This window comes from Heterocephalus glaber, unplaced genomic scaffold (assembly GCF_053883595.1).
Source record: "Heterocephalus glaber isolate CG9 unplaced genomic scaffold, H.glaber_assembly_v1.0 deba00001428, whole genome shotgun sequence".
Classification (NCBI taxonomy): domain Eukaryota; kingdom Metazoa; phylum Chordata; class Mammalia; order Rodentia; family Bathyergidae; genus Heterocephalus; species Heterocephalus glaber.
The window spans coordinates 27012429-27034849 of NW_028258293.1; the positions used below are offsets into that span (position 1 = coordinate 27012429).

General features: G+C 43.6%; 1 protein-coding gene and 1 pseudogene across 3 annotated transcripts in view; both read right to left on the reverse strand.

The window, feature by feature from the left end:
- Clpb (ClpB family mitochondrial disaggregase) overlaps positions 1–22421 on the reverse strand; it is a 141172-nt gene that overhangs the window by 45800 nt on the left and 72951 nt on the right. For both annotated transcript variants that reach the window (XM_004863300.3, XM_004863298.3), the window contains exon 5: positions 19608–19736. In XM_004863300.3, coding sequence (XP_004863357.1) covers positions 19608–19736 — 129 coding nt within the window. The remainder of the gene's footprint in view (positions 1–19607; positions 19737–22421) is intronic.
- LOC147828031 (eukaryotic translation initiation factor 5A-2 pseudogene) lies at positions 86–19601 on the reverse strand (annotated as a pseudogene). The gene has a single exon (XR_015451472.1). The product of XR_015451472.1 is annotated as a eukaryotic translation initiation factor 5A-2 pseudogene (transcript).

Sequence of the window (22421 nt, forward strand, 5' to 3'; positions counted from 1 at the left end):
GTTCTGGTGCCTGCCTTGCAAGCACAAGGTCCTGAGTTCGGTCTCTGGTACCAACCCCCCCCCCCCCCATAACCATATGGGCAAACCAGGGAAACTTACACAGAAGACATATAAAGCAGCTGGCTCTTGAAGGTTAAGCAGGAGTTCAATAGGTAAAGCAGGGAAAGGGCATTCTGGCAGAGAAAAGTGAGGACAGGTTGGGAGGCAAGAAAGACTGCTAGAAGAAGATCAATGGGCCCATGGCAGACAGTTCCTGTTTCTCAGGCCCACCTAGCTGCAGGCATTCTCCTATGGGTCTGCTAGGCTCTGATCCCAATTCAGAGGTAAACAATCATCCTTCCCCATCCTCTCTTGGATATAGGGTGGCAGAAGATCCATGGTGGACTTCAGAGTGATTATATGCTGAGTTAGAACTCTGGGCTTACTGGGAATTGCTCAAGGTTTTTGTCTGTCTGTTTTTTGAGCCAGGGTCTCATTTTGTAATTCAGGCTGGCCCAGAACTCACTATGTGACCCAGGCTGGCCTTGAAGTCATGGTAATCCTCTGTCTCAGCCTCTTGAGTGCTGGGATTACAGGTGTGCAACACCTCACCCAGCTTTGCTGAAGGTTTTAAAGCAGGGGAGTGATAATAGTTTTACAGGATTGAGGCTGGTTTGACAGGTAGCTGGGTGGTAGGGAGATCAACAAGAAAACTGGATAGTACTCCAGATGAACTAGGGTGGTGGGAGAGAGGAGAGGATGAACTTGAGAGGAAATTCTCAGACAGACAGGGCTTGGTGGAAAGTGACGGAGGGGTCTTCAGACTTTCTTACAATTCTTGTTTGAGATTGGTAGATAATGATGCCATTCACCAAATGAAGAATACAGAAGAAAGTGTGGGGAGGATTTGGACACATTAAGAATGGGATATTTACAGAACTCTAAGCAGAAGTAGAGCTACTGGAGACATAAAAATGCCTAGTTTGTTCTAAGGAAAATATGCAGGTCAGTGTGGTTAGAAAAGAGGTGGTGCAAAAGCCATAGGAATGAATGGCCAAACATACTTCATACACAGAGTCAGCCAAGGAAAAGGGCAAAGGCAAAATCTCCTGCCAAAGTTTCTGGTCAGTGCATACTCAGCATGAGGGTTTTCCGGATGAGAATACCGCTCTGAATAGCATGTGACACAAGTGCCGAGAGGAGGCGCAGCTAATTTTTACTTTGGGCAAGTTTCCTGGAAGTTGTAGATTTTGGGAGACAAGTCCCATTCCTCTTCCTTAAGCTGAGCAGAGACTACCCCCAAAGGTGGCAGCATGCTCTCAGAAAGCAGCTGGTAGCAATAGTCAGTGAGAAGGGAAAGGCTCTGGATAAGCAGAGTTCAAAGTGGACTATAAAAGCCTGGGTCCCTAGGCTTCTGTGATTTCCCCTCCCCCTCTTGGAAATGACAGCTGAGACCAAGGCAGCCGAGCCTGGGGTCTGGGCTGAATTTAGCAGTCATAATTATACTGCTGACATCTGAGGCAGAGCCACAGCCTCTGCACAGGGCAGCAGCTTTTGCTCGTGCACTAAAAACACCCCATCTTCAAATATGCTAATCGTATGTCTGCTTTTAGCTAACAACATTGAAGGGAGGCTGAGGAAAGGGCATACAATGCCTACACATCTGGCTAATTCAGTTATGAAGCCAATTGATCTTGATGGGTTGTCTATAAAATACCAACCACCCCAAAGGGCTGAGCTAGCTGACCAGATGTTTAAGTGTCCACTGACCAAGCCCAGCCTAATTTATAGCAGAGGAGTTACCAAAAGGTAGCTTATGTTCCCATTCACGTCTGTTCCCAAGGTGGAGTTCAGCCTTCTGCTTGAAGTACTGGCATATTAGAGCACTGGCTGAGCCAGGGTCACTAGAACAAAGTATACTCAAACACACAGACTTCCGTCCTGAACTTCAGGAAGACAGCAGGCCTTGTTTTCAGCTGGATTTGAGAACATGTGCAGAAATAAACCCACTAGGATTTTTTTTTTTTTTCGGTACTGGGGATTGAACTCAGGACCTTGTGCTTGCAAGGCAGGTGCGGCACCACTGAGCTAAAGCCCTGGCCCCCGCACTGGGATATTTTTTCTATTTGCATTTCCCATATGGAAGAATCAGAGACATGGAGGGGTGTCTTCAGTGACATCTAATGTTATAGCCTATAGTTCTGGGCACAGGAACTGTGATGTCTGCTTTTAGCCCTCCATCAAGGCTGAAAGAATTATTCTCATTTATTTGCAGGGCTTTATGGCTACAGCATACTCTTCACTCGGGGCACACATGACAGACACCTGTACATCTTTCACCTGCATTGTATTTTCCTTCTATTTCTTTGCCTAGTTCACCTTCTGGAAGTTTAAGATCCTCATGGACTTCACCAGTTTCTGTCAGCAGGGAAAGGTAACCATCCTGAATGCATATCAGTTGATAATCATTTCTTTTAATATTTGGAGCATCCATGTTGTGAATAGAAGGGCAAATATCTTCATATTTTTTCCCTGTGAAAATATCAATTCCAACAAGGTGTACTTTGGCCATGACCATGCTTTCCAGTTTTGGAAGTTGACATCTCCACTATTTTGTATGGTTGTCCTTTGGGCACCATGAAGCTGTTTTTGAGCAGGGCCGAGCAATGCGTAGGCTAAGTGCTGGAAGCCCCGGCATCACCAGTAGTGAAATCAATTTCATCCGCCATGGTGGGCTTTCAGTTGGTTCAGAGAGCGTTAAGGCTGAAATAATTATTCATCTCCTTCATAAAACTGGTGCCTTTTATAAAAACAAAAGCTGCTGCTACAAGGACTCTGCCAGTTTGTTTCTTCCTTTATCCCCAACCAACCACAGTCACCAGTCAGCAGGCAAGCATTACCAAAAATAAAAGCAGGAGGGTGGTGGGGAGAGGAGGAGCAAGGAGAGGCCAGCGAACACAAACCTCAAGAAGACCATTTTGACCCAGAGTTCCTTGTTGGTACTATTGATTCCATTTTTCTCAAGAATGCTTTTTCCTAATTAATTCTAAGTATGTTATCAAGTCTGTCCCAGAGCTGAGGCTGCATGACAAATCAGATGGATGGATTTGGGTAAAGGAAACCTCCAGATTTTTAGAAAGTGGTGAGAGAGAGGCACAAAGGAAAAGCATGGTCTTTATTGTGCTATTTTGTGCCTGCCAGTGTCTGACACTCATTAGGAATTTAATACATCAAATGAATAATTGTGCCCCAGTTATGACACAGCTGGAATGTTTTTCCATTTTTGTCTGTCAGGAAAGGCCTCCTACAGTCACCAGCAAAACTTGCATGAAATCACAGCAGAGGGCTGAGGATTTATCTCAGTGTTTCTGCCGCCTGCCTCGCAAGCGCAAGTTCCTGAGTTCGATCCCCGGTACAAAAAAAAAAAAAAAAAAAATCACAGCAGAGATCAGGACAGTCCTCTCTCAGCCTGCATGGGTGTGGATCAAGTCTCACTGGGAAGCAGGGCTATGGGCCTCATCACCACATTCAGCAACCTCTACTTCATTCTCCAAAGGTACAGCATCAAGTTCAATGACCAGTTCTGCCTCCTTCTGATGCCTATCTTAACTTATGATACACAGTATCCATGACTTTGTCTCCTTTGCATTTCCTGTCCATCCTTTTGTTCCAGTTATGGTGTCAAACAAGGTTGAATCCTCAGCCTGTACCCTTTTTCTCCATGCATTCTTTAAAAACGGTTTCAATATGCATAGTCTAAACTAACCCAGTGGTTATCAATCCTGGCTACATATCAGAATTATATGGGAAGTAGTTAAACCTTATCAACCCAAAGTAGGAGAAAATATTTACAGTGGATATCAGATGAAGGGTTAATAACCTTTCTAAACCTAGAATTTTTAAAACCAAGAGAAAAACAAAGACCTATGGAAAAGCGGGCAAGACATGAACAGACAATTCACAAAATGAGACATGAAATGGCTCTTAAACATATGATTTTCAACTCATATTAAGAGAATCAAACTAAAGTACAAATGAGGCACTATTTCTAGTCTATCAGACTGGCAAAAATCCAAAAGCTTGACAATACACTGTTGGAAAGGCTGAGAAAACAGGCACTTTCACACAGTGCTAGTGGGAAGGTAAAATGGTGCTTCTATGAAGGAGAAACTTGCAAACTCTAATCAAAGGACAGATACCCACCAATGCCATGTCAAAGACTCTACTATAAAGACATACCTCTAATAACACGAAAATTCAAGCAGGCATGGTAGAGCATACTTGTAATCCCAGCACTTAGGGAGGTGATGCAGGAGGACTGCAAGTTCAAGTCTCACCTGGGCAACTTAGCAAGGCCTTGTCTCGAAATAGAATAGGGCTGGTGATGTAGCCCTATTCTCTACTCTCTAGAGTAAAGATTTTGATTCCCTGGCTTTGATTGCCCAAACCACAAAACAAAAACAGCCCAAATCAAACAACCAACCAACCAATCAACTATGCAAAGAGGTTATTCACTGTAGCATTACTTATAATTGTATAATATTAAAAAGCTCAATGTCCCTACAGATAGGTCAGGAGTGGAGTACTATGCAGCTATATAAGAAGGAATATCTCTGTGAACTGATATGAGATGACTTCCAGAAAATATTGTTAGGCAGAAAAGATAAAGTACAGAAGAGCAGGTAAAGAGAGGTGAAATAAGAAAACATACAAATATTATTTTACACGAAGAAACACAGGTAGGATAAACCAGAAAACAATAAAACTGGCTAGTAACAAAGGGTTAAGGCCAACACAGGTGAGACAGAAAAAGGCTAAAAAGGAAATGGGAATTTCACTTCTCTGAGCATACCTTTTTTTTTTGGTACCGGGGATGGAACTCGGGACCTTGTGCTTTTGAGGCAGGTGGCGGAACCACTGGGCTAAATCTCCGGCCCTTCTGAGCATACCTTTTGTGTGGTTTTTTTTTTTTTTTTTTGGTACTGGGGATGGAACTCGGGACCTTGCGCTTGCGAGGCAGGCGCCGGAACCACTGAGCTAAATCCCCGGCCCTACCTTTTGATATAATTGTGATTTAACAGTTTTTTTTTTAGAGACAGGATCTTGCTGTATATTCCAGGCGGGCCTTGAACTCACAAAGATCCTGCTGCCTCAGCCTCTCAAGTGATGGGATTACAGACATGAGCCACCACAATTGGTTTAATTTTGACTTTTAGAAAAAGGTTAATGTTCTACATATTTAAACAACAAAATTAAATTAAAAGGACAGGTAAAGGAGGAAAGAACCCTAAAAACCCAGCTATATTTCAAATGAACAAAACACACTGAAGCATGGGGCTAGGAGAGGAGCCCAAATAACTTAGGAATCTCATATGTGATACTCCATGATCAGCCTTCAATGGAATAGTAATGAGAAATGAGAACAAATCTTGACCTGAACTCTTTTTTAGTAGTTTGTTTTCTACCTTAGTATGGGTAAAATACCTCTGGACCTTTTTTGATGTATTATAGAATTGAGCAAATGAACAAATACATCAGTACTGTTTATAACCACATTCTCAAGGTGGAAGAAGGGATACACAAATATGAAATTCATGTAGGGATAGAGAGGAATGAAAGGTATTGGTGCTCTTAGGATTCTCAAATATGTATGTGCATATTTTGATGGATGTGTATGTATCTGCAAATATGTCTCACTTCCGTCAACAGAAGGAGCTATAAGCACAGTTGGTACTCAGAATTCAGTCCCTTAATACAAGTGCCCACTGGAAAAAAATCCTAGGGGCAGAAAAAAGGTACATAAAAGATGAGTCTGAATCATTTTATTAGGCCAAAAAAATGAGAGAATATTGACAAAGGAAGAAAGGGGGGAAGGGAAGAAGAGAAGAAGGAGGAGAAAAAGAATGTGGAGAAGGAAGAAGGGAGAGGAAGAGGAAGTGAGGGAAGGAGGAGGGAGAAGAAAAGGAAAAAAAAATTGATGGGGGTATGCCACCCTGGCCAAATCTGAGACAATTTTAGTGCCAGCACACTTAAAGACGGTAATGAATTATAGAGCCAAAACAGTAAATATCCATGAGAATAATCTGACAATAAATAGATAATTTGGGGAGAAGGGGCTCTTGCTTATCAGAGAATGTCAAGTGCTGATACTGGAGTGGGTGTTAGTTAGAAAACTTGGAAAACATTCATTTTGCAACCACCATAAGAAGTCTGCTGCAGGCAAGAAAATCGATGGATGTTAGGTTCATGGGGAAATTTTGATGATCAGGATATTTGCATGGTCTTAAAAGTGTCTCCCTGAAGGGGACCAAGAGGTGGCGGGAGGGGAAGTACAAAGAATTAGGATGTGTTATGTACATGTACCCAACTCCCCACGGTGAATGTAATCATTATGTACTGCAAACATGTACTAATAAAAATAAAAATTTAAATTAAAAAGTAAAAGTGTCTCCCCAACAGATTACTAATTAGATGCAAAGGAAAAAATTATATAAGGGAGAAACTGGGTAATACGCTGGAGTTAGAAGGAGAGAGACTTCATTGAAAACTTTTGAATTTTGTGCTATGTGCAAATAATAACTATTGAAAACAGGAATAAAAATAAAGCATATACAAACTATCTCTGAGAGGGTGACAGGCAGAATATGGCCCCAGAGATGTTCCTGTTCTATTTCCGGGAACCTGTGAAGATGTCAGAGGATGTGAAGGGGAATCAGGGCTGAAGAAAGAATTAAAGTTGCTAGTCAGCTCACTCTGAAATAGGAAGAGCACCCTGGGTTATCCAGCTGGGATCAATGTGGCCACAAGACTCCTTACGAGTGACCAAGGAAGGAAAAGAATCAGGGTCAGAGTGCAGAAAAGTGAGGAAAAGTGGACTGGCCACTGCTGGCTTTGAAGATGAACGGGGCTACAAGCCATGGACCAGCCTCTAGAAGCTGGACAGGCGAGAAAACAGATTCCTTCTTCGAGTTTCCAGAAATGAAGGGAGCTCTGTTGACACCCTGATTTTAACCTTGTAAGACCCATTTCAGACTTGTTTCCAGGACTGTACAAATTTGTGCTGCTGTAAGCCACTAATGTTGACCTGTTACAGCAGGAACAGGGAGGATACATGAAAACAGTTAAGGTGGGTGCCTCTGAGGAGGCAAACCTGGGGTGTGGAGGGAAGACTTCCTTTCTGTATATCCTTTGCCACTGCTTGAAATTTTTTTTTTTTTTGGTACCAGGGATCGAACTCAGGACCTTGTGCTTGCAAGGCAGGCAGCAGAACCACTGAGCTAAATCCCCAGCGCCATGAAATTTTTAACTTGTACATGTTTTACAGTAAAAATCACCATGGTTACAAAACAAACAACCCCAAAAATAATCATGTCAGGAACTCTTATTGACAACAAAAATTGGGTTCTCTGTCTCATCCCCGAAGCCTTCTATACCCAAGCCTCAACCCATAGTCCAGCAGGTGGCCAGTTTCCTTCAAATCTCTAATTAACAAGCAAGTGCAAGGTTCATTTCTGTTGCTGCATCCCTGAAAAGTTTCGGTCTTTTCTTTCTCCTGTTTGAATTCCACCTGTCCTTCTGGGTCTGACGGCAGTCCCACCTATTCTGTGAAATGCTCTATAAGGCCAACACTGGTTTCACTTTCCTTCTTGCCATTACACTTGCCGTTTATCTTAACCCTTATTGACACCTAACTGTCCTGTTATCTACTACCCCATACTGTTTTCAGGGTGCTTTGTGTAAAGGCATGCTGACCAAACTATCACTCAACAGGGTGCAATCTAAATGAAGGGACTATATCTTTTTTCTCTTTTATACTCTATAATGCCTAGTGCCCATTTATAAATTGAATTATTTAGCAAATATTTACTGAGCATTTGTCATATGCTAGGGACAGTGCAAGATGCTGGAAACACAGGCACTGTAGATCTATACCTAACCTTCTGTGAACTCACTGCTCACAGTGAGGAGAGATATATTAATCAAGTAACTACAGAACTACATGTTCTGATAAGGGTGATAAAGAAATTATACAGAATAGCTTAAGAGCATATATCAAAGGAACCTAGAACAGGGATGATGTTGGCCAGCTGCAGCAAAAGGATAGTTGCTAAATAAATATGAATACTTAAATTTGCAATAAGATAAGTCAGAAGGCAAGTATTTATTCAGAATCACAAAACATTAAAATGGAAAGGAGTTTTGAGGTTGTAGTCTAATATCTTATTTGACAAATGGGGAAACTAAGAGCGGGTCAGTGAGAAGGAAGGACTTATTTTTTTTTTTTGGTACCGGGGATTGAACTCAGGTCCTTGTGCTTGCGCAGAAGGTGGCAAAACCACAGAGCTAAATCCCTGGCCCGAGAGGGAAGGACTTATTCAAGGTTCCATGGCAAGATAGGGTCAGGGCCAAAACGATGTGCCAGAACCCCTTATGCCCTGTCAGTACTTCCTACCACACAGGGTTCCATTACTTCAAAGGGGTCCCTGAAGGATTTAAGTGACAACGTCCCCTCTACTGCTATTTAAAGAATTATTCTCCAAAATTCTGTTCAGGAGGGAGTCTATAGTCCAGACCTACAAAGAATACCTCTCGTGTTCCTCCAGGACACTACCAGGCTTCCGAATAGAAGCGAGCACATGAATGCTAGAAGCAAACTCCTTTTGGGAAGAGAATTTTGGTTCTGGCCCATCTCCTAGTCTGACTTTGGAATGGGGCTTTTTGCTGGTATTCTGGAGGACTTGACCTTCAGTTTGACATTTCCCTTTCTTAAGGCATGGTTCTGTGCTTTCCCTGTCCCTTCTGCCTGAGAGCATGTGTACTGGAGGGGGCATGAACAGGATGGCGAAGAGTGGTTGGCTCTGCACTTTGCAGGAGGAGTGGAGGTTTAGGAGAACACAGGACAGAGAACAGACCTGGCCAGCTGATGCTGACCTCTTCTTCACCCAGGGGAGCCTTGGCTTCCAGCTGCCACCATTGGCAGTGATGAGCTCATGCCGGATACCAGCCAGGCTCATCTGAGGACTGCTTGCAGCTGATTAAAGCCTTGATGAAATGTGGGTGCCTGGATGGCAGGTGGCTCTGGAGAGTATGGGCTCTGGTGACCAGGCTCTCATCTCCAGCTCAACCATGCAGTGACCTGTCTATGTTCACATGAGCTGGAATATAAAGATGCCTTTCCCTGGGTGTGAGCAAGGACAAAAGTTATTTTACACTGGGCAAAGGGATGAGAGTAGGACTCAGGGTCACTGAGGGCCTCCTTTAGCCCTGATTTACCACATGAACTGTAATTATAATACCACAGAACATCTCCATTCCTCAAAATGGACCAGCATCCAGACTCTGCTGGATGACTGATGGCCATCCCCTCCACAGGATTGTCATAGGCTGAATGACAGGCTAGCACTGACCTTTCAGGTCTCAATATAAATGCCATTTGTCCAAGGAAGAGTCCCCTCAACCCCTTGAGACTTTATTAGGTCCCAGTTGTGCTCTCACAGTACCTTCTACTCTTCCATAATAGTATGTGTTATTAGGTAGAAATTTAGTTAATAACTTTGCATAGTGTCTCTATTCTGCCAGACTTTAGGCTTTGCAAAGGATGGCAATACAATAAATATTAAAACAACAACAGGAAATCAGTTTAAAGACTAGAGAGAGCAAAAGAGTTTACAGATAAGGTTTTAATAGTAAGCAATAAAAGAACACTTACACACACAACAGAGGAGCTCATCTTAACTGCCATACTGCCTGTGGGGTCTACCAGGCCTTTCTGGCTTTCTGGCCTGCTCTCAGGCAACCAGTCACCCATCCAAGGCAATATTTTCTGATTTTGAGTGGAATGGAGTATTTTCTTTTACTTTTCAACAGTTTTACTGAGATATCAAAAAGTTTGCCCAATAAAGGATACAAATTTAATGGTTTTTAGGTATACAAACAAAAATCATAACCATATTCTAATTTTAGAATATATTCATCCTCTCCAGAGGCAAGCCCTGTCTGTGAGCAAGTCCTCCCTGAGACACTTGTGTTTTAGCATCTATGTGGAAATAAGGAGAAACCTCTGGCATTGAGTCATCTGACATGATCTCTTCATTTTATAGATGAAAAGGTGATACTAGAAAGGGGCTGTGATTTACAAGGGGTGAGACAGTGGCAGAGCTGGGGCAGATCTCAGTCCCTGATGCTGACAGTCTCTGACCTCCATACCCTACAGTACGGCTGTGTGTGTCCTTGGACTATCTACACCTCTGCACTTTAAGTTAATGAAGAGCAGGGGCCATATTCTGCTCCTTTGTCTCCCCTCTCTGCCTGGAATATCACCAGAGTAATGATGCTTAATATGGGGTCTGTGAACTAGTGCCAGTTTGTGAACTTTGGCACTAGTCCTTCATGAAATAAATACAGAAACCGAGTGTCTGGAAACTTGTCAGAATAATTTTCCATCTGTGAATCTAATGACAAATTTGGGCCTGTATTTTGTATACCTTATAAAAATACCCTTTTTCTAATAATGGTTCATTTTTACTTTATTTTACAAAGTATTGGTCCATGACAGACCACATATTCCAATGCTACTACCACTACCAACACCACCACCAAAGAGACCAGTCTTTCACAGTGTGAGAAGCAGTGCCTTAAAGCAACTTTTCCCCCACTTTCTACTATTACTTCTTATTTCCAGGAATCTCTTACATGGGTCCTCTTTTTTTGGATTTTTGAGACAGGGTCTCATTATGTACTCACTATGTAGCCCAGGCTGGTCTCAAACTTGTAGTGATCCTCCTGCCTCAGCCTGGGATTGTAAGTGTGTGCCAACACCCCCAGTGGCTCATCTTTATACTTAAATCTGAAATGTAGATTGGTTTTTTTTTGTTTTTTTTTTGGTACCAGGGATGAAGTTAGGACCTTGCACTTGTTAGGCAGGCGTGGTGCCATTGAGCTAAATCCCTGGGGCTAGATTCTGTTTTTGAGTCTCTTTAGCTTACAACTTTCCATGGACAACTCTCAGGCTGAGTTAGCTTCAGGAATCTCTGAGAGACTGACAGCTCTCAAATCTTCGTGCTCAAATTAGTCTTTTCTCCTGAGCCTCAGACCCTTCTGTCCAACTGCCTGCTATCCATCTTGACAAGAGTGTCCCTGGGTTCTCTGGTTGGTCAGTAGCTATTTATTAATCACCCACCATATCCTGGCTGTGTTTTTTCCCTGGGAGCTGTGCATATAGTGGTAAGATAAAGAAATGAAGTCTCTGTGACTATAAGGCCTCACTTGCTAGTGGAGGAGAGACAGATGATAGATATAAACAAACATGACCATTTCAGAGAATGGTGTCACAGAGAAAGTAAAATAGGCTAATATGATAGAACATGGCAGGGAGCTGCTTTTACTAAGATTGTCAGGGAAGGTCTCTCTGAGGAGGGGACATTTGAGTTGAGACCTGAATGATGACGTGGCTGTTCCAAGAGGGAGAATGTTCTAATCTGTGACAGAGATAGGTACAAAAGCCCAGAGAGGGGAAGGAGCTCACCATGCCTGAGGAGGGGAGTGAGTAGGTGATGCTAGACAGAGATGAGGTTGTAGAGGTCTAGGTGACGTAGGGCCTTCTGGGCTCTGGTAAGGAGTCTGGATTCCATTTGTGGCTTCAATGGCAAGCCAAAGGAAAGCTTTATGAGGGAGAATGACATGAGTTATGTTTTAGAAAGATCACTCTGGCACTCATTTGGAGAAAAGATTGAGAGACAAGAGTGGAAAGTGTGCAAATATGAAGCTGTGGTGATAGTCCAGGAAAGACGATGGTTGCCTGACTCTGAGTTACAACAATGGAAATGGCAAAAATGGGGTGGATTCAAGATATACTTTAGAGGGACAACTGACAGAACTTACTTAAGAACTTCATAAGGAGGGCTGGGGATTTAGCTCAGTGGTTCCACTGCCTGCCTCACAAGCACAAGGTCCCGAGTTCGATCCCTGGTGCCAAAAAAAAAGAACTTCATAAGGAGTGTAAGAGAACAAGTTAACTCAAGAATGACCTTGGCTGGGAATTTAGCTCAGTGGCACCACGTCTGCCTGGCAAGTGCAAGGTCCTGAATTTGATCCCTGGTACTGTAAAAAAAAAAAAAAAAAAAGATCCTGACATTCTGAGTCTGGAACACTAGGAAGATGGTGGTTATCATTTATGCCATGTTGACATGAGGAATCAGGAAAGAACTGGAGGGGGAAGTGGAATAAGTGAGTCTTTCCTTTGAGGATTTTAGTCATTAAGGAATACAAAGGAATGAGGAAGAGGTGGAGGTGGATACAAGGGAAGCTTTTGGTTTGCTTTAGTTTTATAAAATGGATGAAGCAGGGGTAGTGGTGCACACCTGTAGTCCCAGCATTTGGGAGGCTGAGGCAGGAGCATCACTGGCCAGCCTGGGTCACATGGTGAGTCCAAGGGCAGCCTGAACTATATAGTGAGATACTTTTTCAAAAAACCACAAGAAAAAAAAAAGATAATATTGAGGGACATTTTTATGCTGATAGGAACAAGCCATAAGGGAGGGGGAGAGAAAATGCAGGGGAAGGTAGATAATAACTGGAAAAGCAAAGTGCTTGAGGAAGTGAGAGGAAAAAGGAGTTGGTCTTCGGACTGTTTCCACTGTGAGAGGAAGGAGGCATACAGAGAACAGGTGGGCTAGGGGACGTGATGGTGGGAAGACGAGGTGCTTTCTTTTTGACTTCAATCTACTTTTTCATGAGATATATGTGCTTGTCATCTTGGGTTAGGGGAGGAAGTAGGTAGAGATCAAAGAAGAGAGAAGGTATAAAAGGTTGTCTTGACCTAGAATAAGAAAGTGATTTTGCTTGTGAAGTGTAGCAGGGGTGGTTGGCAATGTTGAGAGATTTATAGTCATAAATACAAAGTGAGAGTGTGAGTGAGTGAGGTTAGCACAGTCGTGAGGTTTTCTCCCAGCAATATCCAGATGCAGACATGAATTAAAGAGAAAGCTGTGTATTTTTTCAGTTTTTTCAGACAGGACCTCACTATGTAGCTCAGACTGACTTCAAACTAGCTGTGATCCTGCTACCTCAGCCTCCAGAGTGCTAGAATTACAGGGGTACATCACCATGCCTAGCTGAGAAAGCTGGGTTTAACTAGAGTTAACATGTGTGAAAAGAGTACAAAGAAGGAAGAAAGAAGCAAGCAAGGGGTATACTTACAACACTGGACCATGGAAACTTAAAAATAGGGAGGGAAGAAGGAGAGAAAGTAGAAATATAATATATACAGAAAAGTAAAAAGTAATAAGGGTAAAGCTCAATGTGAACACACCACACAACTAGGTAACATTTCAGGACCCCAGAAGTCCCTGTGCCCTCTTCCAGTTACTACCTAGCTTGGTCTATTTTGAACTTTAAATGCAGACATCCAATTAAGTACTCTTTCAGCTGGCTTGTGATCAGAATGTGTGGCTTGTGAGATGCAGCCACGTTGTATGGAGCAAGAGTTCATTTACTCCCACTGCTGTACATTATTCCTCTGTGTGAACCTTCCACAATTTATTTGCTCATTCAGCTACTGAACACATTTTGGGAACTTCTAAACATTCTTCACACTAAACATAAAGCCTATCCTATTCCTTCATTCAATTGTAATGTTTTCCCATCGGGTAAAAGTCCAGTTTCCTTAGCACACCAGATCCTGCTCTCCATTCTTGCCTTCTGACCCTTTTATCCATCCTATAAACCCAGTTCTTCTGAACTACCTGTGCTGTGCTGCATGAAGTATTCTGCTTCATACTCCATGCCTTAGAACATGGAGTCTCCTCTGCTTTTCTCTCTCATCCACCAGGAAAACTTGCATTCATACTTCAAGTCTCAGTGCAAATACCATCTCCTACACAGTATTAGGCCTTCCCTGCCCTCCCCAGAGATTTAAAAGGTCATTTCTTTGTGATCTTACAGCACCTTCTATAGATCTCTGTTAACACATCAGAGGCCAATTCTGGTTAAATGTCTGGTTTTCTCAATGAACTATGAGTTTTTTAAGGGAAAAGACCACATCTGGCTCATGTTTATTTCCCTGGTGCCTAGGGTGGGGCCTATGATAGGAGAGATGCCCAGCAAGTGTTTGACACATGAAGGAAAGCTTTGTCCAGGGATGCTGGGCTAGAAGGGTCTGTGAAATCAGCCACCCTAACTTCTCTATTTCACAGAGGAGAAAGGATTTGCTCAAAGGGGAAGGATTTATTGGTGACGGAGCTAGAATTTCCAATCCTTGGCCCAGTGCTCTGCATTGCTGGTGAGAATCAGACTATGAGGTTTCAAGGGAGGACAGCCTGAGGCAAAGAAAGCTGACTGCTCAAGATCTGGCAGTATAGACAGATGGACAGACAGTGAAGTGGAACAAGAAATGGAACTCCAAGTTTTAGGCCCTGATAATAAGCCAGCAGGCTGTTTAAGGGAGGAAGTGTACTGAAGGCTCTTTGCCTCAGGCGGGTTGGTGGAGAATTTGACTCAGTTGATGGTGACTGACAACCTAGCTAAGCACTGCAGAGGGGGTAAGGAAGAGCCATGAAAACAGATAGGAAAAAAGGTTGAGGGAGGCCCTGGGGAAAGTGGTATTACATTTCAGAAAGCTTGAGTGCTTCAGAGAGAGGAGCACTGAGGGCTCAAAAGGAAGTAGCACTGGACTATGAGAAGGAGAAAGATAGCTAGTAGGAAGAGATAGGCTTGTATGGGAAGCTCTAAAAGACCAGACACATAAGGACAGCAATAATGGGAGGGCCAGGAAGCAAAAATATTACATCATCCAGGAGAAGATTTACAGTGGCTTTGGACATTTAATGGATTTCTAGTATATCTAGCAATGTCCTACATGATGTGTGGTGCACTGGAGCAAACGAGATGGAGACAAAAAAGACAGTCTTTGCCTTCAACCTAGTGAGTGGGATGAGTTCAGGGGAGAGGCAAGACTTCAGAAGGGGAGGGGCTAGAGAGCTGGGGCTTGACTGGCAGAAAGAATTCTACCGCAAAAAAAAAAAAAGAATTCTACCGCTCTGAGAAACAGTCTTAAACGGACAGAAACAAAAAGAAAGGCACCATGGTGAGAACACTGGAAGGATACTACAGGGTAGCAGGGGAATTAGGGCAGTGGTGGGAAAAAATTAGGTGAGGGGCAGACCAGAGGAACCCTAAAAGCAGTTGAAAAAGGATGGTTAGGATTAAAAAAAACCCCAAAACCTCCCCCAAAAACCCACAAAAAAACAAGTGTGTGCTGAGTGTTTTGAAGTTATTAGCAGTGCCTACTCTGTACACATGTCTTAATCCTTATAAAACCTCAGAAGGTAGGTGGCCATCACCCCATTTCCAGATAAAGAAAAAGAACTTCAGAGTGGTCAGTTCCCTGTTCAGGGTCATGCAGCTACTAAGTGGCAGAGATGGTATTCAGGTCCTGATGCCAAAGCTCATGCTTTTTTCTTGGAGCTTTCTCCACTGGGGCTCTGCTCTGAGCCACATTTAGAAAATTATGAGTAATGCTTTTCTGGATTCTCCCAAGTGGCATATATTTAGTATCATTTTAGATACCTGGGAGAGAGGTTAATTCCTTGTGTGCAATGGATTCCTTGGAGCATTAGGGCTCAGTTCGCTGAAGGAACTCTGGTCAAAAAAGGCTATCAGTCCGCTGCCTGCCCTGCAAGTGCAAGGTCCCGAGTTTGATCCCCGATACAAAAAAAAAAAAAAAAAAGCTATCATGACTAGCGATATGTTTTAGGAAAGAGAGAACTACTCCCAGTGGGGTCACATTCCTGAGGGGAAATGGTTGCTGATGCATCTCAAAGGCCCTGGCATTACTGGGATGAATCAGCTCCAGGGACCTGAGGTAGAAGGCTCCGGCCACCTTCCCTGATTACTCCTCTTTCCAGTCATCCTGCCTCTCCCTCTCTCCTGCCCTTTCTTATAGCAGTCAGTTGTGGAAGCAGCAGATGAAAACACACAAGCCTATATACTTGTTTTTCTGTGGAGGGTGGCAGTAGGAGATTGGCACCAGCTAATTCAAAACTCTTCCAAAGCACTCTGTCTGGCAAATTCCTATTATCCTTCCTGATAAGACGCAAGTACTTCTTCCTTTGGTAAACTTTTTATAACTGATTCCAACTACCTTCTCACTGGGCAGAAGACAGCATTTCTTCTGTGTCCCCTGAGCCCTCTCTGTCCAGCTCCCTGCCAAAGTACCTACTCCACCATCACTGACTGTTTCCATATCTGTCTCCTCTGATGGTCTGAGAGTCTTTCAGGGTCAGGGACAGTTTGCCTGATCTGTCTTATGGCAGCATGCCTGGGGACCCACTGTCTCAGAGATGGCAGTCACATAACAGGGGGGTGATTTACACCTAGGTCTGTCTAACTCCAAAGCTTGTGCCCTTTTCATTATGTTATAGGGCTACCAAAAGATGAAGTAGTGACCTTGAGCAGTCTGTGCTGAGCCTTAGTCCACACTGTACAAGTTCAGAGGAGGAAGCATCAGAGTACACCAGGCTTCCCAAGAGAGGGAGACCTTGAAGAACCTAAGGCAGTAATGGCGAACCTTTTAGAGCTTTCAATGATACGAACAGCATGCTGTGACACGTGTGCTGTAGGTTCACCACCACTGGTCTAAGGATTTAGATGAGAAGAGAGGGGATACAATAGCACTTTAGGTAGGGTCGGTATGTTGTAGGCAGAGACAGAATTAAAAAGAATGGGGGTACAGCTGCCAGAATGAGAGTCTAATTTCTGTATTTAAGTCATAATGATAACTACCTATCATTGGGGGGGACCTACCATGTGCCTGCCAGGGGTTTTATAGATGTTATTATTAATCTTTACACCCTATGAAGTAGGTGTCATTTTACATATAAGAAAACTGAGGTGTACAGAGTTAACGTAGGTAACATGTCCAAGGCAACCCAGCTAACAAGGGGTTGGAGCACTGGAATTCAGATCCAAGTTGGCCTGACTTGGAAGCCTGAGGTGTCTTTGCTATTACTCCATGATCCACCTACTGGGCTGGAGGGGATCTGCATTATCAGCCTGATAACTACTATCTGAGCTACTTCCCAGGTCAAATGGGGATTTCAGGTCAGAGAACAAGAGCAGCTAACTCCTCTAGCTCTAATCCTCTAAGATGTGAGAAACCTAAATCCTACGGACTAAGCAATTTCCAGAAGGGTTCTGTTTGGACCCAAAAAGCACAAGCTGGCCTCTGTCTATGGTTGCTTTGGATCTGCAGAGAGAACCTTCTTCCATGTTGCCATGGCAAAGCTGATGGCAAATGCAGGCTAAGAAAGCTGATGGGCAGGAAGACAAACTTTTTGGAGAAGGTCAGCCAAGGTCAAAAGACTTTGGCAATAGACAGAGCAGGATCCTGCCTCTTGGTTGGCTAGACACACACACACACACACACACACACACACACACACACACACACAAACACAGGCGGACCAAGAGTGTTCAAGGAGAGGTGGGAGGTCGGAAGCTTGTAGGCCTACAGGCCCAGAGTGTTGGCAACTTGTTCAGGTCTGGGAGGGAGAAATAAGTGAGTTAATGGTTTTAGCCCTTGAGGCTGGGAGGCTAGGGCAGGGGGAAAAATGGATGCTGGCTAAAAAGGCAGGTGGGAGAAAAGTGAAAGTGGGGGCTCAGGGCATCTGTTCCAAGTCACCAGGCAAGAACCATGCCTCTGGAAAGGCTCAAAGGGCCAGCCTTGGCCTGAAGGTGAGGGTGGAGTGAGCTTCATAAAAGGCCCTGTCCCTTCATTTCAAAGGCGTTTGATCAGGAAGGGGAGCTCGAGGGGCTCCTTGTAAAGTGAACTCTCTGTTTAGGGGCTAGGGGAAGTGGGGATATAAACCATGAGACAATGGCTAGCAGTACCGATTGATTTTTAAAGCATGGCAGAGAAAAACCCAATAGTTCTCACTCCAATTCTTAGCTACAAATGTCTCACTGGAGAGCTTTCCATAGGACAAAGTAAGAAGCAACCTGCTTGGGGAACATTTTCTTTTTTTGGGGTACCGGAGATTGAACTAGGGTCCTTATGCTTGAGAGGCAGGCGGTTGAACCACTGAGCTAAATCCCTGGCCCTTGGGGAACATTTTCTAAGCCTTGTTTCTGAGAGCAGTGAGTCCCTGCCCTAAAAGTATCAGTCATCTCAGGGAATGTCACTACACTGACCACTTTCTTTCACAGGTACATCCCCAGACCAAGAAACATTCAGGGGCAGGTCTGTGGCAGCTGGAGGCATGGGTGAAGCATGGGTCTAAAGCCAGTGTGGCTGTAGCTGAAAGGTGGTGGTAGGATTAGAGGGATTTCGGGGAAGTCCTTGGAGCCCAAGGATATCACAAGGGCTAGAAGATGATCTGGGGATGTTGGTCCTGACAGACAAAGGCTCTGGGACAGAAAGAACTTCTTGTGAAGATTGGTTTTTGAAAAAACGATAGCAGAAGTTACAGAGACGATAACCTCAGCTCATTACAGAGATGTTTTCACCAGTCGGAGCGGAAACAAAACAGAATGAACTACCAGGGAAGAAGCAAGATCTCTCAGTCTCTGACAGAACCCAAGTGAATGCCAGCCAGCCAGCCATTGGAGGGGTTTCTGCTAGGAGAAGAAGGGCAATCATCAGAGTAGCCCAGATGCTTCCAGCTTTCAGGTACCATGGAGAATGACACCTGACAAGGAGGAACCTGAGGTCTAGCCCCCAGTATAGGTCCCTGCTCTCAAGAAGTGGCAGGGAGGCAGGGAGGGTGTGAACAGGCAGTTCTGTGCCATGTGCTCAGTCAGAGACCTATTCTCCATGCTTGCTGGCAAGACACTTCCCTGCTTCTCCCATAGGCTGGGCTAGGATAAGGGGAAGTAGAAGGGACTGTGATTGTTTGGGGGGTCGTCTGGCAGGTAACTGTACCAGACTTGGATAAGACCCAAGTCTGGAGTGGCGTATAATGTTCATCTAATTAAAGTGACAATCTTAAAAGGGAGAGTATCCATCATTTAGCAAGTATTTATTAAGTACTGACTACTAAGTGTAAACATTAAGGGACGCTTAAACAAGTCAGCCATAGTTCTGGTCTTGAGGGAGTTGAGGCTTGAGGAGTAGTTGAACAAAAGCAACATTTGCATACTGAATAAATGCAAATAATCTTAGATTGTGCTAAGTGCCATAAGAGGAAAGACTAGGGTGTCCCTAAGAGTAACAAAAGGACCTAACCAACACAGGTTGGGATGGGATCAAGGAGGACATCTTTGTGACCTGCATTAGGAGAGATTTGAAGAGCTTTTCCCCTCATCCAGCTTTAGAAATTGTGGAAATAAGAGAGGACACTTTTGAGGAGAGCAATAATCAAGAAAACTCTCATAGCTTTTGAAGACAGGCTGGCTGGCATGGAGCATCACATACACATGCAGGCACCATCTGGCAAGCACCACCCACTGGAAAGCAAATCTCATGTGCATATTGTCAGTCTCAGGAAGTATAAGTATACTCACTCTCAAGGCATGTCTAGCTCAGGGAGACTAACAGGGTGCTGGGGAAGCCTGGCATTTCCAGGTTAGAGAGCCTCCCAAGTACCCTCTCCCCTGCCAATTCTGAACTGCCCCATCCTCCACTCAGCTCTCACCTCCATCAAGCAGCTCCTTGACGGTGCGGTAGTCATCAGCAAGGACAGCGTAGTGCAGGGCTGTACAGCCTTTGAAGCTGGCACGGTTGTTTAGTCGGTTATTGAAATCATCCTCTCGGGTGACCAGGACTGGGGGAGACAATAAGATAAACCCTTAAATTAATAACAAATGCATGAGCCACCAATTTCATCTATTTTCTTTTGGGATTTCAATTCACTCACTCGTCCACCTACTTACTCAACATTAATTCATACCTATGCTATGTGTTTGGCCATCTGTGCTGGGCAAGAAGAGGCAAACCAGAGGGTGGTTAGTTTCATGAATGATTACTGACATCTAATATGTGTTAGGATAAATCTTGGGGACATGAAATGAATCAGCTATGGTCTCTGACCTAATTGGTCAAGGGAGGCAGACAATGAACGAATGTTGAAAGTATTGTTTGAGATAAATACTATAAGTATAATGGGATACACAGAAAGCCAGGGGAGGGCTGGGGATGTGGCTCAGTGGTAGAGTACTTGCCTAGTATATATGCAAGGCCCTGGGTTCAGAACCCAGGTCTATTCTGAGTCCTCATGCTTTCTTTCCATCATTTTGCAAAAGGGGGAAGCAGAGCCCAGGGAAAGAAGCAGAGCCCGGATGTTCTGGTATCAGCCTAGGCTCTTATTTCTTTTCTTGCTCAGGTGAAGGCACAGGTACTCTGTAGAACCTGCCCTTAACAATAAATGGCCTGAGGTTTGTAGCCAGCACCCTATCAGATATGCTAGCCTGGGTGGAACCACTTTAAATGTTTGGCCAGAATGAGGTTTGGGGAGCCTGCAGCTGGAGACCAGAACATATTCTCTGTGTTCTATAGGATCAATAGTAGATTAGCTCTTCTATTCCAGACAGGGGATCTCCAGATCCTCTGGGGTACTGTATAGCCCTTTTTTGAGTCAAGAAGAACAGGAAGGAAGAAAATCTCTAGGCAGCTAACATACAAGTGTCATGTGCAATGGATCCTCACTTTTCCCATAAGAGATCCTTAGGTCCTCAATCTGAGATTACTCTTAGTCAGAGTCTTAACAAATCATACCTGGTGATCTTGTTTCTAGCTCACTGCAGATAAGGACAAGGAAATAAGAGGGCTGGGGAGGATGCTTTAGAATCAAGTAGATTGATTACAATCAAGCCCTGGCCAGATAGGGAGGGAAAAGAAAAGGACAATGAAAAGCTGAAAAAAGGAATTCAGAGCACAGAACCTGAAAAGGCCCTAAGGGCATCACTGAACTGCCACATAGGACATTAACTGCTGGATATAATGATGAACCTGAGGAAAAGTGATAGTTGGCAAGCAAGAAGGGTGTAATCCATTTTACAATGAAAACCCATCATTCGTTCAACAAGCAATGTTTAATGTGCACCAATGCATGGTGGTAACTTCTAGAGATATAATAAAAAATAAGACATAATACCTGACTTTAAGACGTTATTAACTAATAGTTAAAAAGTCAGACAACTGGGCCAGGGATTTAGCTCAGTGGTTTCGCCGCCTGCTGTGCAAGCACAAGGACCTGAGTTCGATCCCTGGTACCAAAAAAAAAAAGAAAAAGTCAGACAACTGACCAAATGTTGAAAATTAGTGAATTTAATATATATTCACAAGTGCAATGATGGCTCTATATACAGGGTGCTTACCATAAAAAGCAGAAGACCTAGGGCGGGGGATGTAGTTCAACAGCACAGTGCCTGCCTGGCAAGCGTGAGGCCCTGAGTTCAATTCCTGGTACCAAAAAAGAAAAAAAAAAAAGAAAAGACTCCCCCCCCCCTCACAAGGCAGATGACCTCAAGAAACACAGTTGGAGATATTTTGGTTCAAATATTAGCAGCGTACCAGTGTCACAGCACAGCTAATAAGCAATGTCCATGAAAAGAACTCCTGCTCACCTCTAGGTCTCATGCCTCACTATCTCCTTCCTAATACCCTTTCTTGGCTCTGGGATTTTGAAAATACTATAAGGGGGTGACTGAAATATGTAGTGAATATTTAAATTTTAAAGAAATTTATTAGAGTAAGACACAGTGTCATTAATCCCCCTGAAAATATATATTCTCCCTCTCTCTGAACATATTTATCCCAGTGTTCTTGCCATTTTCTGGAGCAGTTCTAGAAGTCTTTTTTCATGAGTGTCTTCAGTTGCACTGTTGTAGCTGTCATGATATCTTTAATCAATTCAAAATGTTTACCTTTCATGGTCATTTTAACTTTGGGGAAGAGCCAGAAGTTCCACAATTCCAGATTCAGTGAATAAGTGGATGAGGGCATATCAAAATGTTTTCACAAGCCTGCCTTTTCATTGGATGGCAGTTGGCAGTGGTATTCGCTGTATTTTTGATTACACCTCGTAAAGACACTCATGAAGATGACCTACAGAACTGCTTCAGAAAGTGGCAAGAATGATGGAATAAGTGTGTCTGAAATGAATTAATGACAATGTGTAATATACTAAAAAATAATCATTTTACTGTATATTTTGATCACTCCCTGTATAATGTTACCTGGAATATTTTTGTGTTCCTTGAACCTTGTAATTGGCTGACTCCAATTTGATTTTAGGCCTCTGGTAGAAGTCACTTTCTCTAGTGGTTCCTCTTAAATCTGTGGTAGTTACTGCTCCTAAGAGCTCCTCCAATCCCTTAGGTATGGACTAATTATAGTGGTAATTTGGTTTATGAACTTAATTTGTTTTATGATTTTGGGGAAGATGGGGGCATTTGTGTTTGTGTGGAGAAAATGGTCAGGGCAGTGTTTGTCATTCTATGAGGAGGAG